General features: G+C 46.8%; 1 protein-coding gene and 1 long non-coding RNA gene across 4 annotated transcripts in view; both read left to right on the top strand.

Annotated features, from left to right (window-relative positions):
- The first annotated feature begins 3172 nt into the window (after positions 1-3172).
- On the top strand, positions 3173-4274 carry LOC118232519. Its single transcript, XR_004766328.1, has 3 exons — positions 3173-3248; positions 3632-3732; positions 4035-4274. It is a non-coding gene; the product is annotated as an uncharacterized LOC118232519 (long non-coding RNA).
- A 114-nt stretch (positions 4275-4388) lies between these two features.
- The window catches only part of svep1 (sushi, von Willebrand factor type A, EGF and pentraxin domain containing 1), a 74408-nt gene continuing 51334 nt past the window's right edge, over positions 4389-27462 (top strand). For 2 of the 3 annotated variants that reach the window (XM_035426289.1, XM_035426290.1), the window contains exons 1-3: positions 4389-5244; positions 21520-21775; positions 22339-22515. In XM_035426289.1, coding sequence (XP_035282180.1) covers positions 4726-5244; positions 21520-21775; positions 22339-22515 — 952 coding nt within the window. In that variant the 5' untranslated portion in view covers positions 4389-4725. The remainder of the gene's footprint in view (positions 5245-21519; positions 21776-22338; positions 22516-27462) is intronic. The other variant, XM_035426288.1, reaches the window with a different exon arrangement.

The raw sequence follows: 27462 nt of genomic DNA on the forward strand, positions 1-27462 counted from the left end.
AAAGTTGAGAAAACTAACCAGGTAACATTATCCTAAAGATCATTTCTAGTTTTTTTTTACATCACTAACTGTACTGTGCCGTCACTGCCACTGTATCACCCACACTGACACCAACACTTCCATGCACTCAGCCGGGCAAGACTCTTTCCCACACTACGAGACGCACAGTACGCAATGGGAGAGTGGCCAGTGGAGTAGAATCTGTCCTTCAGACCCACAATATTAGTTAAGCATTGGGTAGCTCATGCAACACTGACCTGAGGAATGCTGGTGTCCTTCCGTGTGTACTACCCAACCAGTGCAAAGCATGTCCCGCGACCCACCATAACCCACTCCTGGTCACAGTCAGCTAATGTTTTGATCCTGACTTGAACTTCCAACCACTTGTCTCTATAGGTCTCATCTTGAGGTTATACTGCCTGCTTTTACTGACTCAGACTTGAGCAACCCTTAGAAAAAGACAATTCTTTAAAATAAAAAATACTACGATGAAATGGCCTTTACTTCAGTCCTAATAATGCATATCCTCCTAAGACCCAACATTTTTTTGTCCCCTCTAGGGGACTAGAATCTATTCTGAAACCTACGCTACAAGGGATATTCTGTTAAAATGAATAATACTTTTTGAAAGTATTTTCATTGCAACACGCTTTGTCATTCAAATCTCTTGTATTATGTCAAAAAAAATTAAAGGTCTGCCGGGGCTCAGTAGGATGGGAATGAATAGTTTCATTTTGTTTCTACCAAGGGATTGGTGGTAATTTAGTGGGAGGGTGTACAGCACTCTGATCTGTCACTAATTTAAGCCCCATGAAAGGGAATTTAGTTGTAACAAGAATCTGAGCTAATTGTTGTGTTTAATAAGGGTTTAATAAGTTTATTGGAGCCGGGAGTGAGCGTCTTTGTGGCTTTTTTAAATCGGCACTGGTAAATTCCTGTCGTCACGGAGCCCACACCCTTCTTCACGCACTGCTGTGTGATGACTGAGCAGGGGTAGGGCATGCGTGTGTGCCCCCCACACCTGCAGCTCACCTCTTTGACATTGTGGATTACAGCCCTTGTGCACACTAACATCTCTCTAACACTGTAATGCATAATGATATCACTCCATTGCAAAAACGAGTATTAGGAAGTGGTGGCATTTCCCAGCAGTGGCTACTCCTCTTGGGCGCGGATGGTAAATGGCTACCTCATGCATATTTCCGGCCGCAAAAGAGGATGCCCCTGTTATGGACCCATCTGGACGTTTTTAAGAACCGGAAAAAGCATCTCCACCCAGCAGCTGTCTCAGTTCTGCGACAGTGATTTCACATTCGCCCACTTTCATCCAATCGCTGGCCTGTCAGCAGCTTAAGGTTAAATGTGAAGTTTGTACATTCAGACCGTATTGGCTACTGTAAAAGGCCGTACCTATCAGGCTTAGGTTTTTGAAGCCAGAATGCAACATTTTTCCTGTGACCTTGACTGACTATTTGGCGAATCCAGGGATTTTTATTTGTATACGAAAAAAATACTTATGTATCTTAAAAAAGACGCACACGTGTATATTGAATCGCTAAGACTGGGACGGAACCGGCAGCTGGCAGCTGTGTTGAGGCCTACTTCTTTTCCGGGGAGCCACGTTGCTGGAATTACTGCTTTCCTTCAGAGAGAGGATGGCTGGAATGTGCTGCTTCCTGCATCTGTTCTGACAGTCACCCAAAAAGGGGGTTGGGGGGACAGGTGAGAGCCCAAGAAGACACACCAGAATCTATAAATACAGAAAAACTGCAACCACCCAGAGAGAGAGAGAGTGTGTGTGTGTGTGTGTGTGTGAGAGTGTGTATGTATGAGAGAGTGTGTGTGAGAGAGAGAGAGAAAGAGAGAAAGAAAGAGTGTGTGTGTGTATGAGAGAGAGAGAGAACAAAGGTGAGCCTGAAGCTCAGTAGAAGATATGGGTGGGAAGAGTGATAGAGTGAGAGACAGAGAAAGAAGGATTGTGGAATAAGGGAGGTGGGTTTGAGAGGTAGAAAGGCAGAGAAGGAGACAAAGAATCAGGGAGGACAGGTCTGGGAGACGGAGTGGAGGCAGAGGGAAGATGTTCTTTGAAAAGAGGGAGAGTGGGGGAAGAGTAAAGATGGTTGAGATATGAATGGAGAGCAGACACTGATTTGAGGGGGGTGGGTAGAGAAATCTAAAAAGGGTATACATTCTTAGTTTCAAACAAAAGAAAAAATTAAAAGCTCTCCGATGTACTGTGTCCGATTAATATGGATTAGTTGTGTTTGAACCTGTCTTCATTTTTCACTGTATAGACTGTAGAGTGAAGCCAAGCTTTATAATTCAGCAGGCCTGCTAGGGGCTGTTCTCAGTGGAAAACAAAGAGAAGCAGTCTCAGTAACTCTCATTGTTTTCACTCTGTAAGCCTGCAGTTCCCCTTCACATTGAATTTCCCCAAAATCAGTGAATCGGGTTCAATGAAAAAAATTTTTTTATACTGAGTGTTGATGTATCTTTGAATCTTGAACTTCTAGATATTTTTTTGGTGACTAAAGGGTTAAATAAATTGATTTATGCATTTGACCTAGGCCTGCCATTCAACTGAGCATTTGAAAACCTTGTGGCTATGCTGCATGTGTCCAGAATCCAGCTCTACCTGCCTGTGGACTGAATATCCTCACAAAATGACTTGTAGGGTTGTTTTGGGTACCTTATGATTTCACAGAGAAGTGTTTATTTACAGAGCCAGATCCTGTAGACCAAAGTGTTTTTCGCCAGCAATAACCACAGAGCAGAAACCACAGCAAGGTCTATTCTCAGTTTACTACACTTCCAAGCTCGTCAAAGCTCTCAGGCGGTGTGTTTGTATTTTTTGCTTGCGTGTGTGTGTGTGTGTGTGTCCGACTGTGTGTGTGTCTGCGTCTGATTATCTCTATGTGCATTTTTGTGCACGAATATGTCTGAGTGTTTATGTGGATGTGTATATCTGATTGTGTCTATGTGCGTGTGTGCGCATGTGTCTGATTGTCTCTCTGTGCGTGTGTGTGTCTGATTGTCTCTGTGTGTGTTCTGCTGCAGTTGTTACCAGCTCATAGCAGATCCCTCTCTCACCCCCACCCCCTAAAAGCAGAGGATACCATTGGGGGGGAGGGGGGGGGGCCTCGCTGGGGAGGGGGGCGTGCGGCGTCTGAGGCAGGAAGTCACAGCTGCAGAGACGGGGCCGTCAGTCCCTCTGAAGTCCGCGTGTCTGCTCAAACCGCATTTCTCTGGTGAGTGGGGAGCTTTTTTAAAAAGCCATTTTTACTCAGACGGAACTTTCCAGAGCTGTAAAAGGGAAAAGGAGGAGGCTTATTTATTCAGTAAGAATGTGAGAGCATCATTGCCATTTTCATGCTGGAACCTGATAATTAAGGAAATGTGGTGGAAGTCCTAATATTGTCTGACTGTTCCATCAGACAGTGCTAATCGGGTCACCATTGCAACTCTGGGGAACAGAACAGCAAATTGTGCTGTTTTGTGGCCATGTTGCAATTTTCTTTGCTCCTAAACGCAGGGCTTTTTGTTTTGGTAACAGATAAAATCACAAAAGGAAAAACAGAGCAAGAGGGTGATTTCTGTTTTTTTTATTTTTCATTTCTCCTGATTTTTTCAGTGCAGTCCACTGGGGAAAACACATGGGAAGCGATTGAAGAATGCTGACTCCATAACAGCCTTTCACTCATACTGATGCTGCCTTTGATAGTGCATTTGAATGTGAGTCTCATGCCATGCCCTCTGTGTGTGTGTGTGTGTTTGTGAGTGTGTGTGTGTGTGTGTGTGTGAGTGAGGAACTGCACAGTAGGACCATGACTAAAATCAATGTCCCCCTGAAATTATTGATTTGTCTATCTCCCTCTTTCCCCACTCACTCTTTCTCTCTTTCTCTGTCTCTCTCCCTCTCTCACAATCTGCTTGTACCCCTCCGTCTCATTATCTTGTCTCTCTCTCTCTCCATTTTCTGTCCCTCTGCCCTTCTCTTCACTCTCTCTCTCCCCCCTCTCTCTCTCTCTCCACAGTGTTTCTAATTACAATGGCACTTGTGGTATCTGCTGAGCGGAGTGGAAGCTGCAGTGAGCGCAGTGCCAAACATATGGAGCTAATCAGAGCGCTGGTGCTGATGTTTTCTTTGGGAATGTTGACAGCCTGACAGGCAAGGCACTCTGGTGACACAGAATCTCAGTGAAGTCGAGCAGGAAAAGAGAGAGAGAGAGTGAGTGAGTGAGTGAGAGAGCGAGAGAGAGAAAGAGAGAGAGAGAGGGGTGACGGAGGAGAGAAGAAGAGAGGAGGAAGAAAAAAAATCACTTCACTGCTGTGACTGCCCCCTTTCTCTCTCTCTCCCTCTCTCCTTCTCGCTCCTTCTCACTCCCTCTCTCCCTCTCTCTCACTCTCTCTCTTTCTCTCTCTCTCCCTCTCAGAACTTTTTTTTTTTGCTTTTTTAAAATGGTTTAGAAAGAGAGGGAATAAGCATTTTCAGTCTGGTCGGGATGCAGGAGTGTCATAGCCTGAGGGTAGGAAGGAGAGGCGCTTTGATTTAACCCATCGGGGTCCTCTGCACCGACGCCCCCCCCCCCCCCAAACTCCCACCCCTCCCGCCACAGAGCCGCTGACAGAGGGGGGTCGACTGCGCGCTCCGCTACAGGGTGAGAGGGAAGGACTCTGCTGTTACTGTTATTAATATTTGGTAGTTTTTTTTGCGCGTGTGCGTTTATGGCTGCGTTGAGGGATCCCGTCGCCGTGTGGAGCTGCCTCCTGGCGCTCTGCGTTCACGTGCGGCCGGCCGGCTGCTGGCCCGCCCTGCAGCAGCAGCAGCTGCAGCTGCAGCAGCCGCGCGCGCCGCCGCCGCGCCTCAACCTGTCGGAGAGCGCTGAGGGCAAGGTGGAGCGGCTGGGCCAGACCTTCAAGCGCAGCGTGCGGCTGCTGCGGGAGAGGAGCGCCCGGCTCGACCTGGTCTTCCTGGTGGACGAGTCGTCCAGCGTGGGCGCCGCCAACTTCCAGAGCGAGCTGCGCTTCGTCCGCAAGCTGCTGTCCGACTTCCCCGTGGTGCCCTCGGCCACCCGCGTGGCCCTGGTCACCTTCTCGTCCAAGACGCACGTGCTGGCGCGCGTGGACCACGTCTCCGCACCCCGCTCACACCAGCACAAGTGCTCCCTCTTCAACCAGGAGATCCCCGCCATCACCTACCGCGGCGGGGGCACCTACACCAAGGGGGCTTTCCAGCAAGCTGCGGTAAGGCTGAGCCTCCGTACCTGTGTGTGTGTGTGCGTGTGTGTGCATGTGTGTGAGTGATTGTGTGTGTGTGTGTGTGTGTGTGTGTGCATGTGTGTGAGAGAGAGAGAGCATGTGTGTATGTAAGTCTGTGTGAGGGAGTGTATGTGCTTTTGTGTGTGTGTTAGGTGTGTGTGTGAAAGAGCATGTATGTCTGTTTTTTTTGTGTGTGCATATGCGTGTGTGTGTGTGTGTGTGTCTGCGTGCATGTGTATTTTAAGCTGTGACCATGGATGCTCACTGTTCCGCTCAGCGGTGTAGAGCAGCGGTCAGGGCACTGAACTGTACAGGGGTGCAAATCTAAACTTCATTTGTGGGACGGCGCTGCTGCTCCTGTAGGACATAAATCAACGACATTTACAGGCTATTAAACAGGCAGTAAGCACTGAGCCCCAGTGAAGAATGCTGTGTCAAATGGGGGTTGTTAAAAGAGGAAGAGAAAGCCCAGTAAAAGCAGTGGTTTGTGGGAGTGTGAGTTTGAGTGTAAACACAGCGAGCAGGGGTAATGAGGGGCTAATGAAAGGAGCCACTGCGCTCCTGCCCCTCGCTGATTTGTCACGGGCCTCCTCTGCAGGACGGTGTGCCCTTATCTGGGTCGATAGAATGGGAGAAAATTCCATTCATTTAACAGCAGAATTTAGGTCTTCCTCTGGATGTCAGGACTTGGGGGGGTATGGTCAGGATTGGGCGTCTGATTCTGAGTCTGTTTTCTGTTGATTCAAAAGCCTGTCAGATGAAGGGGGATGGTTGAACGTCTCCCCCGCCCACCCTCCCAATCGGTCTGTCCCCATCCGTCTCCAATTGTCCCCATGTAGAGGAGCTCATCAGTCAAGTTTAGCCTCAGCTGTCCGTCTGACAGTGTACTGGCGAGGCGACGGCCCTGTGTAAACACACAGGAGCGCTACTGGAGCTGTTCTCAGTCAAAAGAGCTTTGGCTGCTGCCCTTCACCCAGGGAAACTGATCTTTGACAGGGAAACTGCTCTTTTTGTCCAGGAAGATATTCTTTTTGCAGGAGCTGCTTTGAGGTCAGGGAATGTTTCTTAGTCTAGAATAATGTTCTTTGCCCAGGGAGCTGTTCTTCCAGCAAGAGCTGATTTGAATTCAGGGAATGTTTCTCAGTCTAGATTACTGTTCTTAGCCCAGTGAGCTGTTCTTACCCTATGAAGCAGCTCTTAGTACAGTGAGCTGTTCTTACCCTATGAAGCAGCTCTTGGTACAGGGGGCTGTTCCAGTTGCAGAGTGGTTCTCAGTACAGCACTTCACATGCCACCGTTTGCCTCGGCAGGAACTGTGCTATTAGCCATTTCCTTGAGTAATATCTGACATGGCTCCAAAAACCAAAGTTCACCTAGGGTAATTCAAGGTTTGACAGCCACACTACTGATTTCCATACCCCAAAATGATGTATAATGTAATGGAGAGTATGTGGGTGGGTCCATGGATAGACTGAATGTATTTCCAACATGGCAGGGTAGACATGGGTAGAAATAAACTTATGGGACAGGGGTGTGTTCACAGCCAAAGTGGCATGGTGACGGCATGTGGTAGCAGTGGGGACGACATCATCAACCGTAACTGGAATTTATTTCCCAAAACAATATATGGTGACATGGTGATGCACCCCAATGCGGTGTTAGAACTTGGCCAATGATAACCAAGGCCTTTCTCTGAATTATATATAAATTCAGCTCAGAATAGAATATATTAAACTCATTGTTTATTACTTCACAGAATTATAGTGCAGTTAATGAATATCAACATCACCCGACTCTAATTCCACTCTGTGAGTTTCAATGTTCTCCCCTCTTCATTGTATATCTCATATTTATCACTAGTCTGCCCTCATATGGATTTGTAGCTTCCTTTCTCTTAAGTTGTATGGTGCAGAGTTTTAATTGGGTTCCCTGTGGTATAAATACATATAATAAAAGCCATCAAATATGTGACTGTGAACTTTCAGGACTAAGTTCATCTTGTTGCTGGCAATCATGTGATAAAGTACCAAAAATATATTTGAACACATTGTCACAATCTGACAAATTTGCCTGGACTTTTATGACCTCTGCAGACATTGCTGGCAGTGTTACCCAATACATTCTCTGATTTACAGCTCTACCTCTGCTCTGCCGTTCTTACTTGGCTATGCGGCATTTTTTTAATTCATCACTTGTTTAGCTATTTCACTAAAAATACCATCTCTAAAAATGTATTTTGTAATGATGAAATACTAAGGAGTCCATGTGCTAGGGCTCAGAATGTGCTTATTGCTGTAATTAATCATTGTCATAATGAAAGCGGCGTATTTTTATTCATTTCGCCGATCTGTCTTGTAAGCGATGTAGAAATTTGGAACCCAGAGAGATTTTTATTTTATTTTACAAGAACAGCTGGCTGAGCTGCCTGGTTTGGCAGTCCGACTGCGTCCCAAGGTTAGCCAGCTATCGGAGACGGTAACGCGCAGTGAGTGACAGATCTAATTAGCCTGGGCTGGGACGCTCGCGGGAGCTGCGTTGCGAACCATCTCAGAGCCGGGAACGGTCACGAGGACTCCACTCGGCACGGATCACTCCTTTCCGTCTGTCTTTCTCTTCCTTCTTCTCGAATTTAACGGAAGAATTTTTGAGAGAAAAAAATGTGATGACAAAGAGGAAAGGTTTGTGGGTTTTCCTCTGTTATTTTTTTTCTTTTTTCCCGGACAAGTTAATCTACCGTAGAAAAGTCCTAGAGAAGTCTGTGTCTTAGATCAGTAATCTTGTTTCAGTGTCCTTAAAATTCTGGAAAATGCAATTGCAAATACTGGTTTGTTTCCATATAGGCCTACTATTGCTCCTCGAAAGGATTGCTTTTGCCCATTTCTGGCCATTGACAGTACAAAATAGATTAGATTTGGATTTACCTAGTACCTAGTAGGATTACACAGCATAGCTGTGTGAAACGAGCCAGCAACTTCCGGGGAAAAGTGTTTGTAGTAGATTAACGGTACATTAGCTCAGTTATACCTGGAAATGTGTCTCATACTGCTACACTTTTAAAAATGTGTACTGACCACAAACAGTGGCCTCCCTTCGGGAAATACATACTGCAAAATATCAGAAATATGTGGAAGTATAATGAGTATATTTTACTTAAGTGTATTTTAAAAAGTATATAAAAATTTGAAAGCAGCTGTAATTTTGTATATTTGTTTATATATTGTGAATTATACCAGAGGAGAAATATAATTTATTTTAATATATTTTCAGTATGCCTGTCCTGCTCTGTGACACAGTGGAGGTGAAGCTGCTCTCTTACTGTCCTGCTCTGTGACACAGTGGAGATGAAGCTGCTCTTATTGTCCTGCTCTGTGACACAGTGGAGATGAAGCTCTTCTCTTACTCTCCTGCTCTGTGACACGGTGGTGGTGAAGCTGCTCTCTTACTCTCCTGCTCTGTGACACAGTGGAGATGAAGCTCTTCTCTTACTCTCCTGCTCTGTGACACGGTGGTGGTGAAGCTGCTCTCTTACTCTCCTGCTCTGTGACACAGTGGAGATGAAGCTCTTCTCTTACTCTCCTGCTCTGTGACACGGTGGTGGTGAAGCTGCTCTCTTACTCTCCTGCTCTGTGACACAGTGGTGGTGAAGCTGCTCTCTTACTGTCCTGATCTGTGACACAGTGGTGGTGAAGCTGCTCTCTTACTGTCCTGCTCTGTGACACAGTGGAGATGAAGCTGCTCTCTTACTGTCCTGATCTGTGACACAGTGGAGATGAAGCTGCTCTCTTACTGTCCTGCTCTGTGACACAGTGGTGGTGAAGCTGCTCTCTTACTGTCCTGATCTGTGACACAGTGGTGGTGAAGCTGCTCTCTTACTGTCCTGCTCTGTGACACAGTGGAGATGAAGCTGCTCTCTTACTGTCCTGATCTGTGACACAGTGGAGATGAAGCTGCTCTCTTACTGTCCTGATCTGTGACACAGTGGAGATGAAGCTGCTCTCTTACAGGGCTGCTCTGTGACACGAAAGAGATGAAGCTCCACTTTGTTTCTGGGCTTACATTTCACTCTTTTTTCCCCTCCCCAATTTTGTAATTATCTAATTTTGAGTCAGCAGTGTCCCTCCCTCAACCGTGCGAGGCCCAGAGCAGGACTGCCATGCACGCAGCCCTCCGATGCACTCGTCTGAAAGCCAGTGGCTATTTCACACGCTACAGGCCACACAGTGCTGCAGGAGAGCTGGCACCGCTTGAAAGTGAAGGTAGCCAGTGGGAGTCCAGTGCCCCCAGCAGGGATGGAGAATGGGAAGGATTGCAGATGAGGAACCCCCAGCCATCTTAAACCCGCTGGCTGGCAGGATGGAGTAAATTGTATCCCGCTCTGCGGTGGACCCCCCTGGTCATAGCTGGCTAGTGACATAGCGAGGCTGAGCCTGTGAAGTCCATGCCATGGAGCATAGCTGGCACTCGTGGTGAGCATTTGTTTGTTCCGTTCTTCTTGGCAGGGGTGATGAAACTGCCCTGGCAGCGTTGGGTTCTGATCAGAATCTGCCAGGCCCCTTGGAGAGTGTAGCCATGGCCTAGTCCTCCAAGTGTTGCAGAAATGTTGTGGGAACGTTGGGCTTTAGTTTCCTGCAGCTTGGCTCTGCTGCCTGCAACAAATGTTGAGATTTTGCCTGAAGGGCCATGAAGACTTAGACAGGTGGGGCATATGCACCCGCTCTCCATCCCACAGCGACATACACACTAACACAAACACATGCGCACGCGCACTAACGCATACACATGCACACGTACAGGCACGTGCATGTACACATGCATGGATGTATGTATGTGCACATACACATTCACTCACACACAAGCACACCCATACACATATACCCCCTGCACTTACACACACACACACTCACCCACACACGCTCTGAGAACAGCTGCATCTCCTCAGATGGCTCTGTCCCCTTTTGGCTGCAGGAGGTGGGAGGGAATAGGAAGTGGGGGTTTTGTACAATATTGGATTTTCCTTCTGGACGTGCCCCCCCCCCCCCCCTTTACCACCACCACCACCACCACATCCTCCCCGACTGCCCCCAAACACAGATTCCTGAGGATTCCCTTTTAAATGCCACTGACCCTAAAAGGATTTATGAACAGTGCACCGGGAGACAGAGCAGGCCTGTCATTGCTCTTTGATATATTACCATTTCAGAGTTTAATATTGTTTTCACAAGCATCTGTCATTTGCATTATTGTTTTTTCTTTTGTTGTTGTTCTGTACAGAGTGTTCCTCACCATTAGGACAAAAAAAAACAATATCTGTGGTTTAATTAGGCCTTTTAACTGAAGACCAGTGTTTTGTCATAGAAGCTCTGATCTGGCACATCTCATTTTCTCCCTGTTCTTTCTACTGAGAATGCAGTTATGTAATGTAAACATTTTACACCCTCACACTTCCTTCAGGTCTGCATCACAAAGCAAATTTGACTCAAACAGTGAAATGTGAGGCATTGGTGGGGAGTGGCAGTACATGCAACATGGCCAGTGAATGGGAAAATATCCAAATATCCGAAGGCAAAATAGTACGGCTTTCTGAGTTAATATAATGCACATAATGATAATAAATGGTAATGAACACGATGAATGTGCCTCTATGTGCTGTAGGCCTATATCATACCTGAAGCATGAATAAACACAGAGCACGTCGATAGAGGCATTGTGCTGTAAAGTGAATTTGCTTTCATCTTTTCTGTGAGTCCTTTTGGCAAAAAATGAATCATTTCTGCACAACCACCCCCCCCCCCCCGCCCCCCATAAAAAACCCTTCCGTAATAACTGCAGCCAAGTGATTTTACACACCATTCAGCTTTAATGTCTACACACGTTAATGCGTGTAAGTTTTTGGCGTGAGGCGCGTGGTGGCGGGGGGGAGTGCGGAGATCGCACTTCGGGGCCGCCGCGGCGCTCTCCGTCTGAACCGGCGGGACCTGTTGTTCTTCAGATTAGCGCCAGCGCTATCACGGGCCCCCCGCGGGGAGCCGAGGGGGCGGACGGCATCTCTTTGGTCTGGTTCCACCGGGAATGCGCTGTGATTAAAGCGGGGATTCTGTTTCTCCGTTCCCGCCCCCCCCCCCCCCGTGTTTGTCTTTCTAATAAGGATTGATGAGGGCGATCGGAACGCTGTCACGCCGGACCTCGATAACGGCGCGGAGGAATGTCCGTCTTTTAAGCTCCCCTGCTCCCGAGACCCGAAACGTAAATGAGAGTGGATTTCTGCGCGGGACGAGACACGCTGGGGGGAGGGGGGAAGGCTTTGTATCATTATGACTTTGCACTGCAGTCGGTATTCCTTTTCTTGATCTTAAACCCATTTTTCAGATGTTTATTTTTTATTTTTTGGGGGAGAAATGCTCAGTGCGTTTTCTCCCCGTTTGTGATTACTCACTGCACTTTGCTGTTCTGATACACTTTCCCACGAGGCGATGGGTAATTTCCACTCTGCTAGTCAGTCAGTCTCCCTCTTAAAACAAGAGATGACCCCACCCCCCAGAATTCTGCAGGCCAGGACTGATCCACCATTATAAAGAGATCTGTGTTCAGGCAGAAATGGAAAAGGCCCAGTCTGGGTTTATGTGAAATTGGTAGAAATCAAACACTCCCCCCCATCCCCCCGTCCCCCCCGTGGCCTGCTGGTGAAGCTCGTTAAGCGTCTCACTCTTTTCTGTTGCTTGTTAAGCTTGCCTCTCAGGTGTTCTTCAGCCTTCTGGTGCCGTTGCCAACGGTTACTTCACCGGTGAGCTCACGCTGTGGAGGGGCGGATCTAAGCATGTAATCGAATCATTGCGTGTAATGAAATGCCTATCCCATTTGGTTCAGCAGTGCTCAACAGTTTTTGGGATTTTTCGAGGTACTGAAGGTTGGGAAATAGATATTTTGATTGGCAGACTTCTTGGAAAGGATACAGCGGTGTAGCACTTTCTCCGTCTGGTGTGTCACCCCCGCATTGCCCTGCCCCCCACCCCTCACTGCAAGATGACTACTGAGGTGAGCCAGACCAGAAAAGAGGTAGAAAAGAGTTTCTCCCTCATAGAAGTCTGGGTTACCACGGCACCCTTGATTCAAATGTTCAGTGATGCCTGTCTTTGTGCACAGCATGGGCGTCTGGGTCAATTTCAGGTGCACCCAGCTGTAAATGGTATTCAGGGTGTCGCAATATTTGTGTGTCATTAGGTAAGCTGTATATACGGTAGGTGGTGTTGGCTGTATGTACAGTTTCCATGTGAAGTGTAGTGGTTGAAGGTGATCGCCAGGTAGATTTGAAGCTCTTTTCTCTCTCCCCCCCACCCCAACCCCCTGGTGAAAAGGTGTGCTATGTTTTAAAATGTACATATTGAATGTAGCACCCCAACATTGCTTCACAGCAGCCCAGTTTCACAGATAGGGCCAGAGCAATGAGACTTGGAATCATGGGGAATGTAGTTCTGCCTCCCTGGGAATGACAGCTGAGATTGCTCATAAATCATTATCAGATGGAAATATGTAAAGAGACAGTCTGTGTGTGTGTGTGTGTTTCCGCCCCCGCTCACTGGAGGGTGTAGTACGCAGCACAGTATATTTGGCTGTTATACACACTGCCAAGAATAGCCAGAGTTGCGCTACTCAAAGTAGAATTGACAGTTTATGTTCAGAACCAAAACATTGTTATAACTTAGCAATTTTCATCACGATTTTTCACATGTCAAATCTTCCTGAGAAAGAATTCAGGCCAGATTCTATCCAGTGAACGTGATTATTTGCAATGGGAAAGGCGATACTCCAATTACAGTCGGTCCTGGCTGGGATGGAGAGGGAGGTGTCTGTGCTTCCCCTCCATGGTTTCTGCCACTTATGGCACCACGTGATAAAGTTCACTCTGATTCTGACGAGGTCACAGAGGGTTTTCACGGAGAGAGCAGAGCGTGATTCGATGTGGACGGCCACTGCTGTGACGAGTTGCGATCCGTGGGGGCATTCGATTGGGCCCAGACGGGCATCAGCGGTGTGTGTGCAGAGGCTGTGATTAGGAGACCGTAGTGCAGTAGCACCTCATCACCTTAGGGTGGTGCTGTTCTCAGAGCGGAAGCCTCTTGTTATGGTCTGGTTACAGGACTCACGGTGGCACACCGAGGATTTATGTCACGCCCGGCCCGCCGTCGACGAAACGGTGACGTCACGCGCCAGGCCACCCCGCCGTCTGAGTCACGCCGTCTGGGCTGGGCGCGGCCCGGAGCGTGATGTCAGTCTTTCCTGTCGCGGCGGCGGTGTGCTGCGACAGGCCTGCGTTCTGTGCGGTCAAACCCTCTAATGCTGAGGAGCAGTGCGGTTTAACAGAGGGCTGGACCACCCTGCCTGTGGAGCTCCAGAGCCCCAAAGATCCACGCGAAACAGAGGCCGAGCACGGACAGCAGAGCCTCCTTTCGGATTAACGGTCCAACCCCCCGTGGTTTCCATGCGCGCCCTGTCGTTGGACCTGAAACCAGACCGGGATTATTAGGCCGGAGCTTTGGATGTGCCTCTGGTTTATTGCACCGCTAACCGTTTATAGCCGAGTGCGAGGCTTGCTAACATCACTGCTAATGTGTGTCACATTCAGTCTGAGAGGGGAGCTCACCGCATGACACAATTTCTCCAAGGAGGTCTCACCCTTCATCTGCTACTGCCTGGCCAACATGAATTTGTCATCAACATGAATTTGTCATGGCGACATCCCGCTAACAAGGGTGTGTGTGTGTGTGTGTGTGCGTGCATGTATTGTACAGTATATGTGTGTGTGGGAGCAATTGATGGTTTCTGCCTTTCATTTTTGTGCGTCTTTGCGAATGTAGATGTCACCTTATTTTGCCAGATCAGCACACAGGGTCTACTTGGCCTTGAATTACAGGAGACAAAGCGGAATGTTCCTGTTCATTGTCCTCAGCCTCTGGGTGTTTCTGAGTCAGAAACTAATACAGAATTACTCCAGAAATTATTGCTTTCAATATGGTGGTGTAATGAAAAGATTGTGATATGTGTTTGCCTCTAAAATAAACTATTTGACCCGGTCCCGGGATACGTAAAAGAAAAATGGGGAGCAGTCTAGAGTAACCTATAAAACGTGTCCAGCAGCCCGGGCTGAAAAGCCCAGAATGATTAATGCGCAAATGTAATTTTTCACATTGCTGATGTCAATGTAATGGATTGTTTTTCATTCTGTTCATGAAGAGAAATTTTTCATCAGGGTAAAGGTTTCATGAGTGCAGCAATTCTATAAAAAACACAAAAAACACAACGCTCTTACAATAATCCGCACGATAACCTGTACGTGTCTCCGAACCTGCGGCCGGCGGCCAGGTTTAAAAGCAGAGTATTCCGACTTCGCTTGCCCAGTTCCCCTGAGGCTTTTTTTCTCTTCCAGGTTTCACCAGTCAGTGGGGGGAGAGTAGCCTGGCCTCTTACTTAAAATACTTTCCCTTTCAACACAGCCCTTGTCCCGTCTCTGAAGTTCAAAGAGAATAGGATCTCAGACATCGGCGCTGTTGACACCCCTTTTCCATCTCTCCCGTTACCCTCTTTCGGGGTCATAGCACGCAGGAGCCCCCCTGAATCTCTCCGATAAGGGGGTCCCTGAGAACTTACACATGGGGGTCAGCTGAACAAAAGCTGTGAGGACCCCACTATGGGACTGCTATACTATACAAAAGTTTTTTCGCACCCAGAAACCACAAGCATTTGCTGGAGCAAGCACCTTTCCTTTTTGCATTTGCAAGTTTTAGTCATAACATTTTACATTAAGTTCATTTACTTTTAAAGGATAAATAAAAGTTTATGGAGCTGCCTGATGTTAAGTCAGGTAATGGTCACGTGACTTTTGGGAATACGGGATGACATTTTCAGATGACAAATTCTTGTGAAAAATGAAGACTGTAGAGTGCTATGAGAGTGAGAGTGATACGAATGAATAGTCCTATTTGGCAGCATTGCCGTGTAATGGTTTTGGAACTGGGCTTGTAAACTCATAGGTTACAGGTTTCGGCACTGCCGTCGTACCCTTGAGCAAGGTACTTAACCTGAATTGCTTCAGTATGTATCCAGCTGTATAAATGGATACTTTGTGAAACACAAAGTCTTCCTCAATTAGAGCCTCTGCTAAATGCCAGTAATGTAATATGTAATGCTTTGCAGTGGAGAGAAACCCCTTTTGACATGTGGGAGCTCATTACATCTCTACACATTAATGAGATTCATTAGACCCCTCTCTCCCACCCCAATTTTCTTCCTCTCACCAGATATCCCCCAAAAACAGCTTAATCACCTGGGATTCATTGCTTTAGAAGGGCAATTAGTGCATCTCAGAATCAATAAATGTCTCAAATGGCCTTCCAGCTCTGGCATTTTCTTTTTTCTAATTGGACGAGAGACCCACTGGCCTCCATTCAAGTTCTCCTTTGCGATGATTGGCCGATAACGATGAAGGGGGATTTGAATTCCCCCCCCCCCCCTCCCCGTCTCTGTACGTGCGGCCTCAGACACTTCAGCAATTAGTTCTTCTGTTTTGATTTCAGCCCCATAAAGTTGCCCTGAGTGGAGGCCAAGGCGCGGCGTCATAACTGTCAGTCAGGTCCGAGGCGAGGAATGTTGGCCGGAGTCGAATCCCCTGCACGGAATGGTCCACATCATTCATAACCGCAATATTTCCAGCAAAACAAATGTTTCGCAATTACCATCAACGCTTTTGCAATGTGGTAAAATTCAAAACAAGCTGTTACCCAGCAACAGCTCGTTGGCGATTTTGATCATTGTCATTAATCTTCCCTGTAATGTAGCCTCGAGGGTAAATTAGGCCACTGCAAAATAATAGGAATAATGATAGTCATAATACCAATAATAATAAATAATATAAATGTAACTGACAGCAATGACAGAGTAGAATAACAGATAAGTGCCAGTGTGGATGATGCTGTGAATGCAAGTGAGAATGTGGGCAATGATTGGGCAATGGTAATCGAATACAGCACTGCGGCTGAAAAAATATAGAATCTTTATTGAAACCGCAAGGTGAGATACTGCGCACTCAGCCCAGGTTATCTGTCATTCATCATGAGGTTCTGCACGATGTCAAACCTGCTCAGTCACTCAGTCTGTCGCTCTATAGGTGGTCACAATCCGTTCCAGATGGGCGGGATTGACCTGTTACATTCGTGCTGGCGTTCACTTAAATCCCGACATGCAGGCACAACTTCCCTACCAAAACACTGGGGTGGGGGCGGGGGCGGGCTTGGGGAGAGATTAGATCTCGTAATGGAGGGGATCAGCGCCGAGCTTCCTTTGAGCCCTCCCCAGTCCCACCCCCCACCGCTGAACTCGAGACCAGCCGTCTGACTCTTTGGCTCAGGTCACTTGTTGCCTGATATTCGTCCTGCAGGAGAGAGCGTTTGTAAAAATAGACACTGTCACACTTATGGGAGGGAAAAGCTTAAAAACAGGTCTGAATTCAACCTTGTGTTTGTGTGCCACAGGCAGGACACACAGCAGGAGCATGGCCTCCAGTCTGCCTGCCTGCCTGCCTGCCTGCCTGCCTGCCTGCCTGCCTGCCTGTCTGCCTGTCTGTCTGTCTGTCTGTACCCTCTTGAAGAAGGCTTCTTCATGTAAATGAGGAACCTTGTTTATTACTGTGTGTATCAGTCTGGAATGTCTTTTTCCCTGGTTTTGCCACTGCATTTGTGAAGCAAGCAGGAATTACACAATTCCTAATTTCTTCCCAAACCACCCCTGGGAGACCTCTTTACTGGCAGTAGGAAATTTCATGAGTCATGACCAAATTAGGATTTATTGGATGCCAGATAATTTTACCAACTTCAGTCAAGGACCTGCAAGAATACATATTAGCAATAAGCTGATGTGACATGTTCTAGTATTGGGGTCTAAATTACTGAGGGGATATAATTCAGGAACTTCCCTCAGTAATGGTCCCTGGTCTGCCAGCTCACTTCGGATACTCTGTCATGTCTGAATGCTGTACAGTACATTTTAAACGTCCCTTTAACCTGGAATTGCCCATTATCCAGCATCGCTTTTATCTCTGTCCCTGCAGTGCCTATGCTTGGCTCCTGGAACACAAGTCACTTCTTTCTCCTTCCTCCTTCCTTTCTCTTGGTCATTAATTTGACGTATTGTGCTTTGACAGGAATCGGTAAGCCCACACAAAAGTCCCGCCTGAGTATCCAAAGCAATTTCGCAAAAGTATTCGCCCTATAAGCTGTACTTTGCAAAACCTGCAGTACACGCTGAACTTCTTTCAAAACGGTCCGTGTTGGGCTAAGGTATCAGCCACGGAGATGTTGTGATTCTCGTTAAGTGTCCCAGAGGTGCTATAATTATGAAACATTAAGCTCAGAAGTGTTCCCTTGCTATTGGCTGTTGTCTAGATTATTTGACCAGAACACATTCCTTGTTGTCAGGGAAGCACCGCATGAACATTCCAGAATATGTAATTTAAAATGAGATTGATAAAAGCCTCATGGCATTATTGTACAGTGACAGAATGTACTGCATGCTTTAACAAATTTATCACATGGGCTTTTATTAGTCCCGTCTTCTTGTTTCTCATATTTCAGAATTTCATCATTCAAAATGTGTTGAGAAAGATTTTGCTGGTGATGTGATTTACAAAAAAAGCAACATATTCATGTTCATGAACACAAAAGCCAAAAAAACCTTTTCCAGAAAAGTGTCAGCTGTGGTAAAAAATCCTAAACGCTCAAGATGACCCTTGTAAAAATATGTGCTCCAAAATATTGCTCAACAGCCCAGCGGTGACGAGAGTTGAGTCTAACAGATTTTCCTTTGTTTGGGTTGTTCTTGTTATTCCTTTCATTGAAGTCGAAGGCCAGACACCATTTCAAAACAAGCAAGTGTTCATTTAACATCAGTTAGAATTCTTTTCTTGTTTTGTTTTGCTTTGCTTTTCCTATGGAATGCATTGAAGGAGACATCTTTTTTGGAAGGTTCAGAAATTCCGATACAAGCTTCCTGTATCTTACCTAGAACCCCCACCACAGTTTTTTCATAGCGACCCTCGAGTAGGGAAACTCCTCTTGTGAGAGAGGAGGTTTCCCAGCATGCACCTGGCACAGGCTGCTGTGAACAAGAAGTGTGGCCTTCTTCAGATCAGTCTCCCTCTCTCTCTCTCCTTCTGTCTTTCTCTCTCTCCCTCTCTCTCTTTCTCTCTTTTTTCTCTCTCACCACTGATAGACAAGCAGAGATTTGTGTTGAGGGCATGTGGCTCACTGAGCTTTTTTTCAAACAGCTTGAAGGTGTTGATGGGGGTGGAAGTGGAGATTTAATATGCAGGTCTTGTGGTGGGTGCATAGAGGGCATTGATGAATGGAGAACTTTGGTGCAGAGTTGGCACACACCATACACTAGCATAGGCCCCCCCTATCCCCCAGCCTTCAGACATCCCTTCAGTGTTACTAAAGGCATCTCTCATCTGGAGGGTGCAGCTCTGTGGGTGCATTTTGGTGGGAGTTCTTCAGGATAGTGGCTGGGGCAGTAGTAAACCTGCTTTGGATTTTCCCCCGTGGCCCTGTTTTCCCCCGGTTTTGAGTTCTGCGACACTCATTTCAACCTTTTTCACTCATTTGTTGTTGGTTCAGGAGAGCGCAGAAAAATTGTGTGCTCTTCTCTGAAGTTGAAGATGTAAGCTTCTTTTCAAACTACAGTTCACAAGTCAGGTGCAGGGCTGCCAGCCACAGTCAGAGCTGTCACAGCACAGACTCGATACCAGACCATGCTTTGCCTGGCAGCACTCTCTCTGTCTCTCTCACTCACTCTCTCTTTCTTTGATATATTTCACATATTAAAGGGTTGAATACCTATACAGAATAGTAACTGAATCCAGTCATTTTGGTTAAACAACAAACACTTTAATGTAGTCCACGTGCTGTGATTTTATTTTATTTTATTTTTTTGTAGTTGTTATTGAAAGAACAGGTCTCTTTGTGCTCCTTTTGGCTTTTGATCTGGAGCAGCTTTTGTGAGTTATATCACAAATATCTCACAGATGTGTAGTGATGCAAACCTGTGCTTTTAAGCCACGGTAGATTTTCAATAGACCATCACAATCTAAAAATTATTTTACAAGACTAAGAGTACAAGACAATAAGGACACTGTTTCTTTCTCCCTGCCTTTCTCTTGCCATCTCTTGTCCTCCTCTCTCTCTCTGTCTGTCTCTCTCTCTGATTCTCTCTCTCTCTCTCTCTCTCTCTCTCTCTCTCTCTCTCTCTCTATGTTTGACACGCATGCAGGCGCAATCTTCCTGCTAAAAAGGCGGGGTCCTCCACGACTGTTGTCGTACTCACGCTTCAGCCTGGTATGAGAACGCAGCGACACACTTGGTTGTTTGTCTCTCCCCAATTCGATGACACGCCATGGTGGTTTTTTTCCCGCCCTTTCACACCGCGACCGAATGAAACGCGAAGCTGAAGATAAAGCGAGGACGAGCCCGCGCCTTCGAGAGGCCGCTGGATGAAAACCGAAAGTCACATGCAATTTCTTTCTTTTGGTTTTCTGTTTTTGCCTGCCTTACTCTGTTCCTTTAGGGAAGTGGATCCGCATTGACATCACTGTGGTAGTGGCAGGCAATGGGGAGGGTGGCATTTTAAATTAGTGGGCTGCCAGTAACGAAGAGAAGGGTTTTTTCCCCTCCTTTTTTGCGCTTTGTCGCGGCTGCACCAGCAGACAGCTGTGCCTGGGTGCGTTGGGGTTGCGATGGGAACCGGCGCTCTCCCCACTTCGAAGGGACCGGAGGGGCCTGGCTCGTTTGGCTGTGTCTGTAATTATTTCTCCCAGCGTGTCGGCTTGAAGCTCGGCCAATTAAACAATAAAGAGCGGAGCCTCACCCTGCCCTGCTCTTTCAGCCATCTTTCACACTGAAGCTCACGGCCCAGCCGTCCCCCCTCTGGGAGGCCTTTCAGCTCAGCGTTTGCTCACGGATGTACAATTTACTCTTTAATATGTAGAGTTTTGCCAGACAGAGAGAGAGGGAGGGGGAGAGAGAGAGAGAGAGAGAGATACAGAGAATGAGAGAGACTCTGAGAGATGCAGGAACAGAAACAGACAGAGATACATAGATAGACGTGTAGCCAGATGAAGAAGCTCTACATTCTGGGTGGTTAAGGTGGCAGATTTTTATGTGCGTTTGCATGTATTTTGCCACAACAATCTGCGCCAAACAAAACGCCAAGGCTTGGCTCTCGGTGTGTGTGACTGAGTTGTGTTATAAACCCAACAGGCAGTCAAAGTGGACAGATGTGCATGCTGGACAAATTGACCTCCGAACACGTGCAGCGAGGCATCCTTTGCCTTCAGCCAGGAAACTTAGAAATGATTTTTAAACATCGGTTCTAATTATAAGGAGCCCACAGTAGGGGTGTATGTAGGGGTGGATGTCAAAGAAAAAAATGAAAAGGTTTCCAATGCTCAGTTACACAAGCATGTAAAAGGCTTTGGTTTCAGTGCTGTTAGCCGTCTGTGCTGGATTCACTTAAAGACTGGCAGTTACACTTGTGTTCCCCCTGCTGTAGGGGAGCATACGAGCAAGCAGCAGGACTCACTCCAGACTCCACCTAATAGCCTTAGTACAGTTGCCTGTTCCTGTCAGCTATAATTCAGCGGAGTCGAGGAATAATGAGTGAAGTCTGAAGTTTACAGTGCAGCCTCTGTAATGTGTTTATTCACTCAAACTCATGAGAACATGCCATTCACTTCACAGAAACTTGTTGGTGGTGGTGGTGGTGGTGGGTGGGTGGGGGGGGGAGTGGGGGTGAGGGGTGCGGCTTTTTAACTATAGTGACCTAAATTTGAGAAGTTATAGCCTGGGAGTTTTACACAGTCTGCTACAGTGTAATATGCAGTTTCGCCATTTGCCTTCAGAGTGACTTACCGTAGCTTGGGTGGCTTAGCTATGTGTTTAAAAAAGAAGCAGTTGGCTGATTTCTTATTTTTGAGAGCATAAGGATGCCCTGGGGATTATATGGTACGGAGCAGGCCTTGTACCAGAGAGATTCTAGCCATGTGTAGCATTGCCAGTGTAGCACTGAGCAAAACCTTGGGACACTTGAGTAAACGTGCAATATAACAGAAAATATAAGTGTACCTAATGTCAAGTAAGAAAATAATGTAATGTAAATAATGTAAGTACTGTAGAGTGGGAGCCATTGAAGATTTTTTTATTATTATTGTTTTCATTGCAGAAAATATTGAGTCACTCGCGTGAGAACGCCACCAGGGTGATCTTCCTCATCACGGACGGGTACTCCAACGGCGGGGACCCCCGGCCCGTGGCCGCCCTGCTGCGGGCCCAGGGGGTGGAGATCTTCACCTTCGGGATCTGGCAGGGCAACATCCGGGAGCTGAACGACATGGCCTCGCACCCCAAAGAGGAGCACTGCTACCTGCTGCACAACTTCGCCGAGTTCGAGGCGCTGGCCCGTCGCGCATTGCATGAAGGTGAGGAGGCTCACCCGCACCCCCCCCCAAAACTTCCAGGAACTTCAGCCCCTGTCCTCCAGGGGAAAAGACTTCTTCCTAAAAGAAGTCTTGTTTCTCTGGTTACCGCGGAGGAATTATCACATATTCTATGGCATGTTGAACACATTTGAAAACTATTGTTTTGAGCTCTGCAATTGTATAATTTAATTTCATTAAGTGCATTAAGTGTGCATGTTTTGGTTGCCGTGGGGAAACGCACGTCCGTTTGAGCTCTGCATTATGAAGCACTGCAGTTCTGTTCTGAAACTGTCTCTGGAAGTGAAGAGGGAAGGTCAGACAGTTGCTGGTTTTCTGACCGAGGGAAGCGCAGTGCACTGCGAGAACGGTGCCAAGGTTATTGAGTTTGCTTGAGGGGAAGCGAATCCAACGCGCTGTCCGACGCAGCAGCGCGCGGCGCAGCTCCGGGTGCTCGCGCTGCGTGATAGCGGGCCTGTCGTCTCGCAGCGACATCACTGCGCCAAGCCTGCGCCAACCTCGCCAGCCCTGAGAAGTGCACTCCCCTCCTTGTCCCCCCCCCCCAGATCTCCCGACGGGCAGCTACATCCAGGACGAGGCGTCGCGCTGCTCGTCGCTGTGCGAGGAGGGCCGGGACTGCTGCGACCTGATGGCCAGCTGCAAGTGCGGCACGCGCACGGGCCAGTACGACTGCGTCTGCGAGAAGGGCTACTACGGCAAGGGCCTGCGGCACGAGTGCACAGGTACGCCACGCGCCGCCCGGTAACTAGGGGCCTGCGTCACGAGTGCACAGGTATGGGGTGTGCCACCAGGTAACTAGGGGCCTGCGCCAGGTTACCAGCAACATGTAGTAAGAGTGCACAGGTACTGCACATGCTGCTAGGTAATTGGCTGTTGCAATTGCATGGAGAACCTCCATTCTGCTTTCCCTGTCTTTTTTGGATAATCTGCTTAGCCTGTTGGTCCCACTAAAAGTCAAAATATGAACTGTGTTTGTTTGTTTGTGTATTTCTGCATTTGTGCGTGCATTTGTGTGTGTGTGTGTGTGTGTGTGTGTGTGTCTGTGTGTGCACTATATAAGCAAATGGCATTACCGTGGAACCCCACTAAATGTTTGATACCTATCTGCCAGAGGTGTAAATAAATGTACTGTATCATGGTCGCAGTACCCTTGAGAAAAAGTGCTTTGCCATGAGTCTATGAACCAAATAGTCGAGGAGTTATCAGTCCAGTGTAGATTATGCGGTAATGCTGAGGTGTTCGCTGCCATGAGCCAGAGCAGCGTGTTTGTGTGTTTAAGTTCACGAAGCCCTCGAGAGGAGCGTTTTTTTTCTTTCCCCACTCAGCAAATAAACAAAAACACCCAGCGCCCTGCTTTCTGCTGGCGAACGCGAGACGTCTGTTTCGTTTGACTTTATCTGCAAGTCTCTGGTTTGTTCAGGAATTGATACATAAGACAAGCCACAGAGGAAAAAACACATTCTGTTGTTCCAAAGCAAACTCACCCAATGGGTGTGTGGCCACTCAGACAGAGCGCTCCTTGGGTGTCTTCTTTCCTTCAAGGGTCTATTTCCTTCCTTCTTTCCTCCATGATAAAGGAAACCTGCAACTGTCTCCCCTAAGTATTTTTAATCAGTCTGTGATCTGAATTCTAAACAGTTGGTGACCTTTGACGTCTGGTAAAGTCAGAAATGTGACATGAAAGCCTTTGTACTGCAGAAAGGGATGGGTCAGGGAGTAAAATGTGTAAAAATATTTAACTACATCTGTACCCAGAATGTATCTCTGCTCAGTGGATTTAAAGCTCAGATCATCAAAATCGTCCATAACATTTTTTTAAATTTCTCTGCACCCAGCTGAAATTCCTCTCTCTTGTGGCATTAAAAGAGACCTGGCATAGTACTTAATGCTGAAACTGTACACGTTATGTACTCCAAAGAATGGCCAAACAATGACCACAGCTGGGCTCCTTAGTTGCTCTGGTTGGACAGGTTCTGGGCAGAAGAACCGGCTGAGTCCTATGGCTCAGACTTGCTGGTTTATTCTGGGATGTATCACTAGTGTCAATTTCAATTTTCATGTGTATGGTGCATTTTACAGAGAAACAGAAGGGAAACTGGGCAAAAACCAGGCCTGAACCCCCAAAAGGCATTTCAGGGAAAGTGTCAAAAAGCTGACAGTGAAGCCCCTTTCCCATTTGCAATAGAGAGGGCTTGAGTCTGCTTCCCACTGCATAAGTGCTGCTGCGCTGCTTAGCAAAAGCCTACAGGTGATCAGTTCTAGCAAGAAGGGAGTTTTCCTTCTCCTCAGACCTGCTGGCTCTCATTGTTACACACTGGGTTACACGTGTGGAAGAGCGTTACTGGTCCATGGTTGAGTATATTGGTTGAGAGTCCATGCTCAGTTGTAATGCGTCCTCTATGGGTGTGGGTGATAGGCAGTAATGTAAACGTTTTGTACATCTGCAGATACCCAAACAGATTCACAATAAGAGAAAAAATGTCTGAAAAAAGACCAAATCATCATAGAATAATGTGATTGTTGGGAAATCATTTTTGGATAATGTTATGAAGGATTGCACAGTTATGTCCAAAACAAGAGTCATATGACCTAACGGGGATGCTCAATTTGATTTAAAATAGGCAGAAAATGCTGAACTAATGAACACAACTGCCAAGTATTCAATCAGTGGTTCTAGAAAGGAGGCGGTGCTTGTGATTGTTGGAGAGTAAATCCCAGTAGAAAGAAAAACAAAGGGAGGGGGTCGGCAGGGTAACCTAGAATGTGGTGACTGACGACTGTGTTGATGAACGGTGACATTTGTGATTGCTTGTCTGGGACATGGAGGAATTGGTAAATTATCACAGTTTTTTTTAGGGTTGGTTGGATGGCTCTAATCAGTGGCTCGCCATATCAGCAGGCAATGTGAGTCACCAGCGAAAGTCTTGTTTAAATCACACTCAGATGCTGTTTGACACTTGGCCATCGCCCTGGACTAATTGTTGAATAATTAATTAGTGGTGGGAAACATACACCAGTGGAGTTGGCTCTTGGGATGGGGCCCCATGGAGGAGGCCCTCTTTCAGGTCAGGCACAGTGATTCTCATGTCCTCAGTTCACCTTCAAAATCAAATCGAAGGAAATCACTATTAAGTTGTCGTCTGGGACTCAGAACGGAAATGGCAAATTGATTAATGAGAGTGAACGCAGACCTGGGCCTGTGTTGAAAAAGCGGCTCGGTTTTAGCAGATCTAGGATCAGGTTTCCCCTGTCCGTATCCTAACCTTATCCATTATGAGACAAAACTTTGAGCTGTACTTAGATCCGCAGCCCCACTCAGAGATGCTTTATGAATACAGGCATTGGGCTCACAGCAGCACTCACCCATCTGTATCCTGCTTTCAGGGTTATAATTGTGCAGAGTTTGTAAATATATGGTGGTATGTGGTGTTTAGCATTTAGCAATTTGCCAAATATGTTTGTGTCCCACACTACTGTTTAATACAGTCTATGTTATGATTTTGAAGGCACATTGAGGGCATGAGGCTCTCCAACCTGTAAGAGGTTCTCCACTATAGCAGCCAAAAGCCACTATCACACTGTCACTAAGACTAATAGGTCCCCAGCATATAGATTAATTATGTTAAGCAGTACATTAAGCCTGCTGCTCGTTTTCTTCTGTTGTGTATTTGTGTCTTATATTCTGGCCAGGGTCAGGGTTTATTCAAGCTGGAAGAGGAATGCCTCTTCGGAGGCTTGGCCACATCTTTAGTGATTTAAAAAGTGCGCAGAGGCCCTCCTTCCCGTTGGCTCTTCCCAGACTCGGGTCTTGCTGGTTTTCAGGTGGGGGATATAATCCTTTGTTGTTCCTAGCCACTGGGGAATTTTTTCTTGAAGATCTGCTCATTCATTACAAATTCCAGATCATCCCAAAACGTCTCGCCCCCACCCTGCTCACGTCCCCACCTCTCCACCTCCTCACCTCTCCACCTCCTCGCTCGCCACAAACCACAGAGCAGGATAAAGTAATTAATCTGAAATGGAGCACCAGCTGTACAGAGCAGGGATAATGTTACAGGACCTGTGAACAGATTTCCTTAGTCCTGACTGTGAGGCACTGAGTAGCTCTTGGAGGACATTAGCTGTCCAAATGGGTAGCAGGTAGAAATGCTAGCAATGTAAGGCACCCTGGAGCAGGCTAGAATGTGAGCTGAGCAGATAAACAAAATGGCCCCACTACTGCTGATGAGTTTAGCAGACCAATGCACATACAACAGGTTCTGATATTCTACATCTGTTTTCAGTTTTTAGCCGAATGTTTAAAAGGATTTCACAGCCAAGGCAGGTCTTCTCTGGTCTAATTCCACTTTTGTTACTCTTATGTTGGTCAGTAACAAATTGGGGAATGTATATATATATATATATATATATAATATATATATATATATATATATATATATATATATATATATGGCTGTTGTAATAAAAATAGTAATCATTGTTATTAAATTTATAATATGTTTACCACAGAGCAATATAGGCAATAAAATATTTATTTTTTAAAAGGCCACTTAAGTATTAGACATCCTGTGATTTTCCTCCTCTCCAGTCCGTTTGAGCAGCAGCACAACAGCTTGCATGTGTTTACCTTGGCTTTAAGGTAGATGCAGGAGGCACCGCAACAGGAAAAAAGCATTCTTCGTGTTAGGGCAGAGGAACAAGTTTGAGCTATCATTCACATGCACATTGTAGATACAGTACGTAACAACATCGCCAGCTAACTGAGTTAACAGGATGTCCGAAAGTTAAACACAAACATGAGGAGTGATTTTTTTTTTCCTTCCCAGTATTATCAAAATTCCAGAAGCTGGAAGGAAGGAATGGTGTATGTTAACAGGACTGTTTATTTACTTTTCAGATTGGTATTGCCACTCAACCTTATGATTTGAAAGAATGCATGAATATGAATGAGTGAATGAGAGGGGAGAGTGATTAAAAGAGAGTGAGAGGGTGAGACATATCAAGACTGGGAAGGATGTAAAGGGGCGACATAGCTCAGGAGGTAAGACCGATTGTCTGGTAGTTGGAGGGTTGCCGGTTCAAACCCCGCCCTGGGCGTGTCGAAGTGTCCTTGAGCAAGACACCTAACCCCTAACTGCTCTGGCGAATGAGAGACATCAATTGTAAAGCGCTTTGGATGAAAGTGCTATATAAATGCAGTCCATTTACCGTATCGCTTTGGATAAAAGCGCTATATAAATGCAGTCCATTTACCATATAAATGCAGTCCATGTAAAGAGCCAGAGATGGAAAGACAGGGAGGGATGGAGAGAGAGATGCAGGCGGCCTGGAGCCTTTCAGCTTTGTCTTTTATGAATCACTGTGAATCTGGATCCGGACGTTGCGTGTCTGCGATGCAGATCCTGTACGTGTGGGTCTTTGGCAGTCTTGATGCGGCTACAGTTGTCAGTAATCTGTGCCAGCTGATCATAGGGGGGTGTGATGAAATGGTCCCGTGTATTTCCTTAAAGCCCTGACTGTAAATATTTGCTTGCGGCTGGACGGCTGAGAATCCCGGAGGAAGCGCCTAGGCGGACATAAATCCAGCGCTCATGCAGGAGTCAGGGAACGGGGGGGGGGATCTAGTGCAATGCTGGAGAGCTCCGGAGGGTTAGAAAAACTGCGCCTTT

The sequence above is a fragment of the Anguilla anguilla genome, chromosome 7, assembly GCF_013347855.1.
Source record: "Anguilla anguilla isolate fAngAng1 chromosome 7, fAngAng1.pri, whole genome shotgun sequence".
NCBI lineage: Eukaryota > Metazoa > Chordata > Actinopteri > Anguilliformes > Anguillidae > Anguilla > Anguilla anguilla.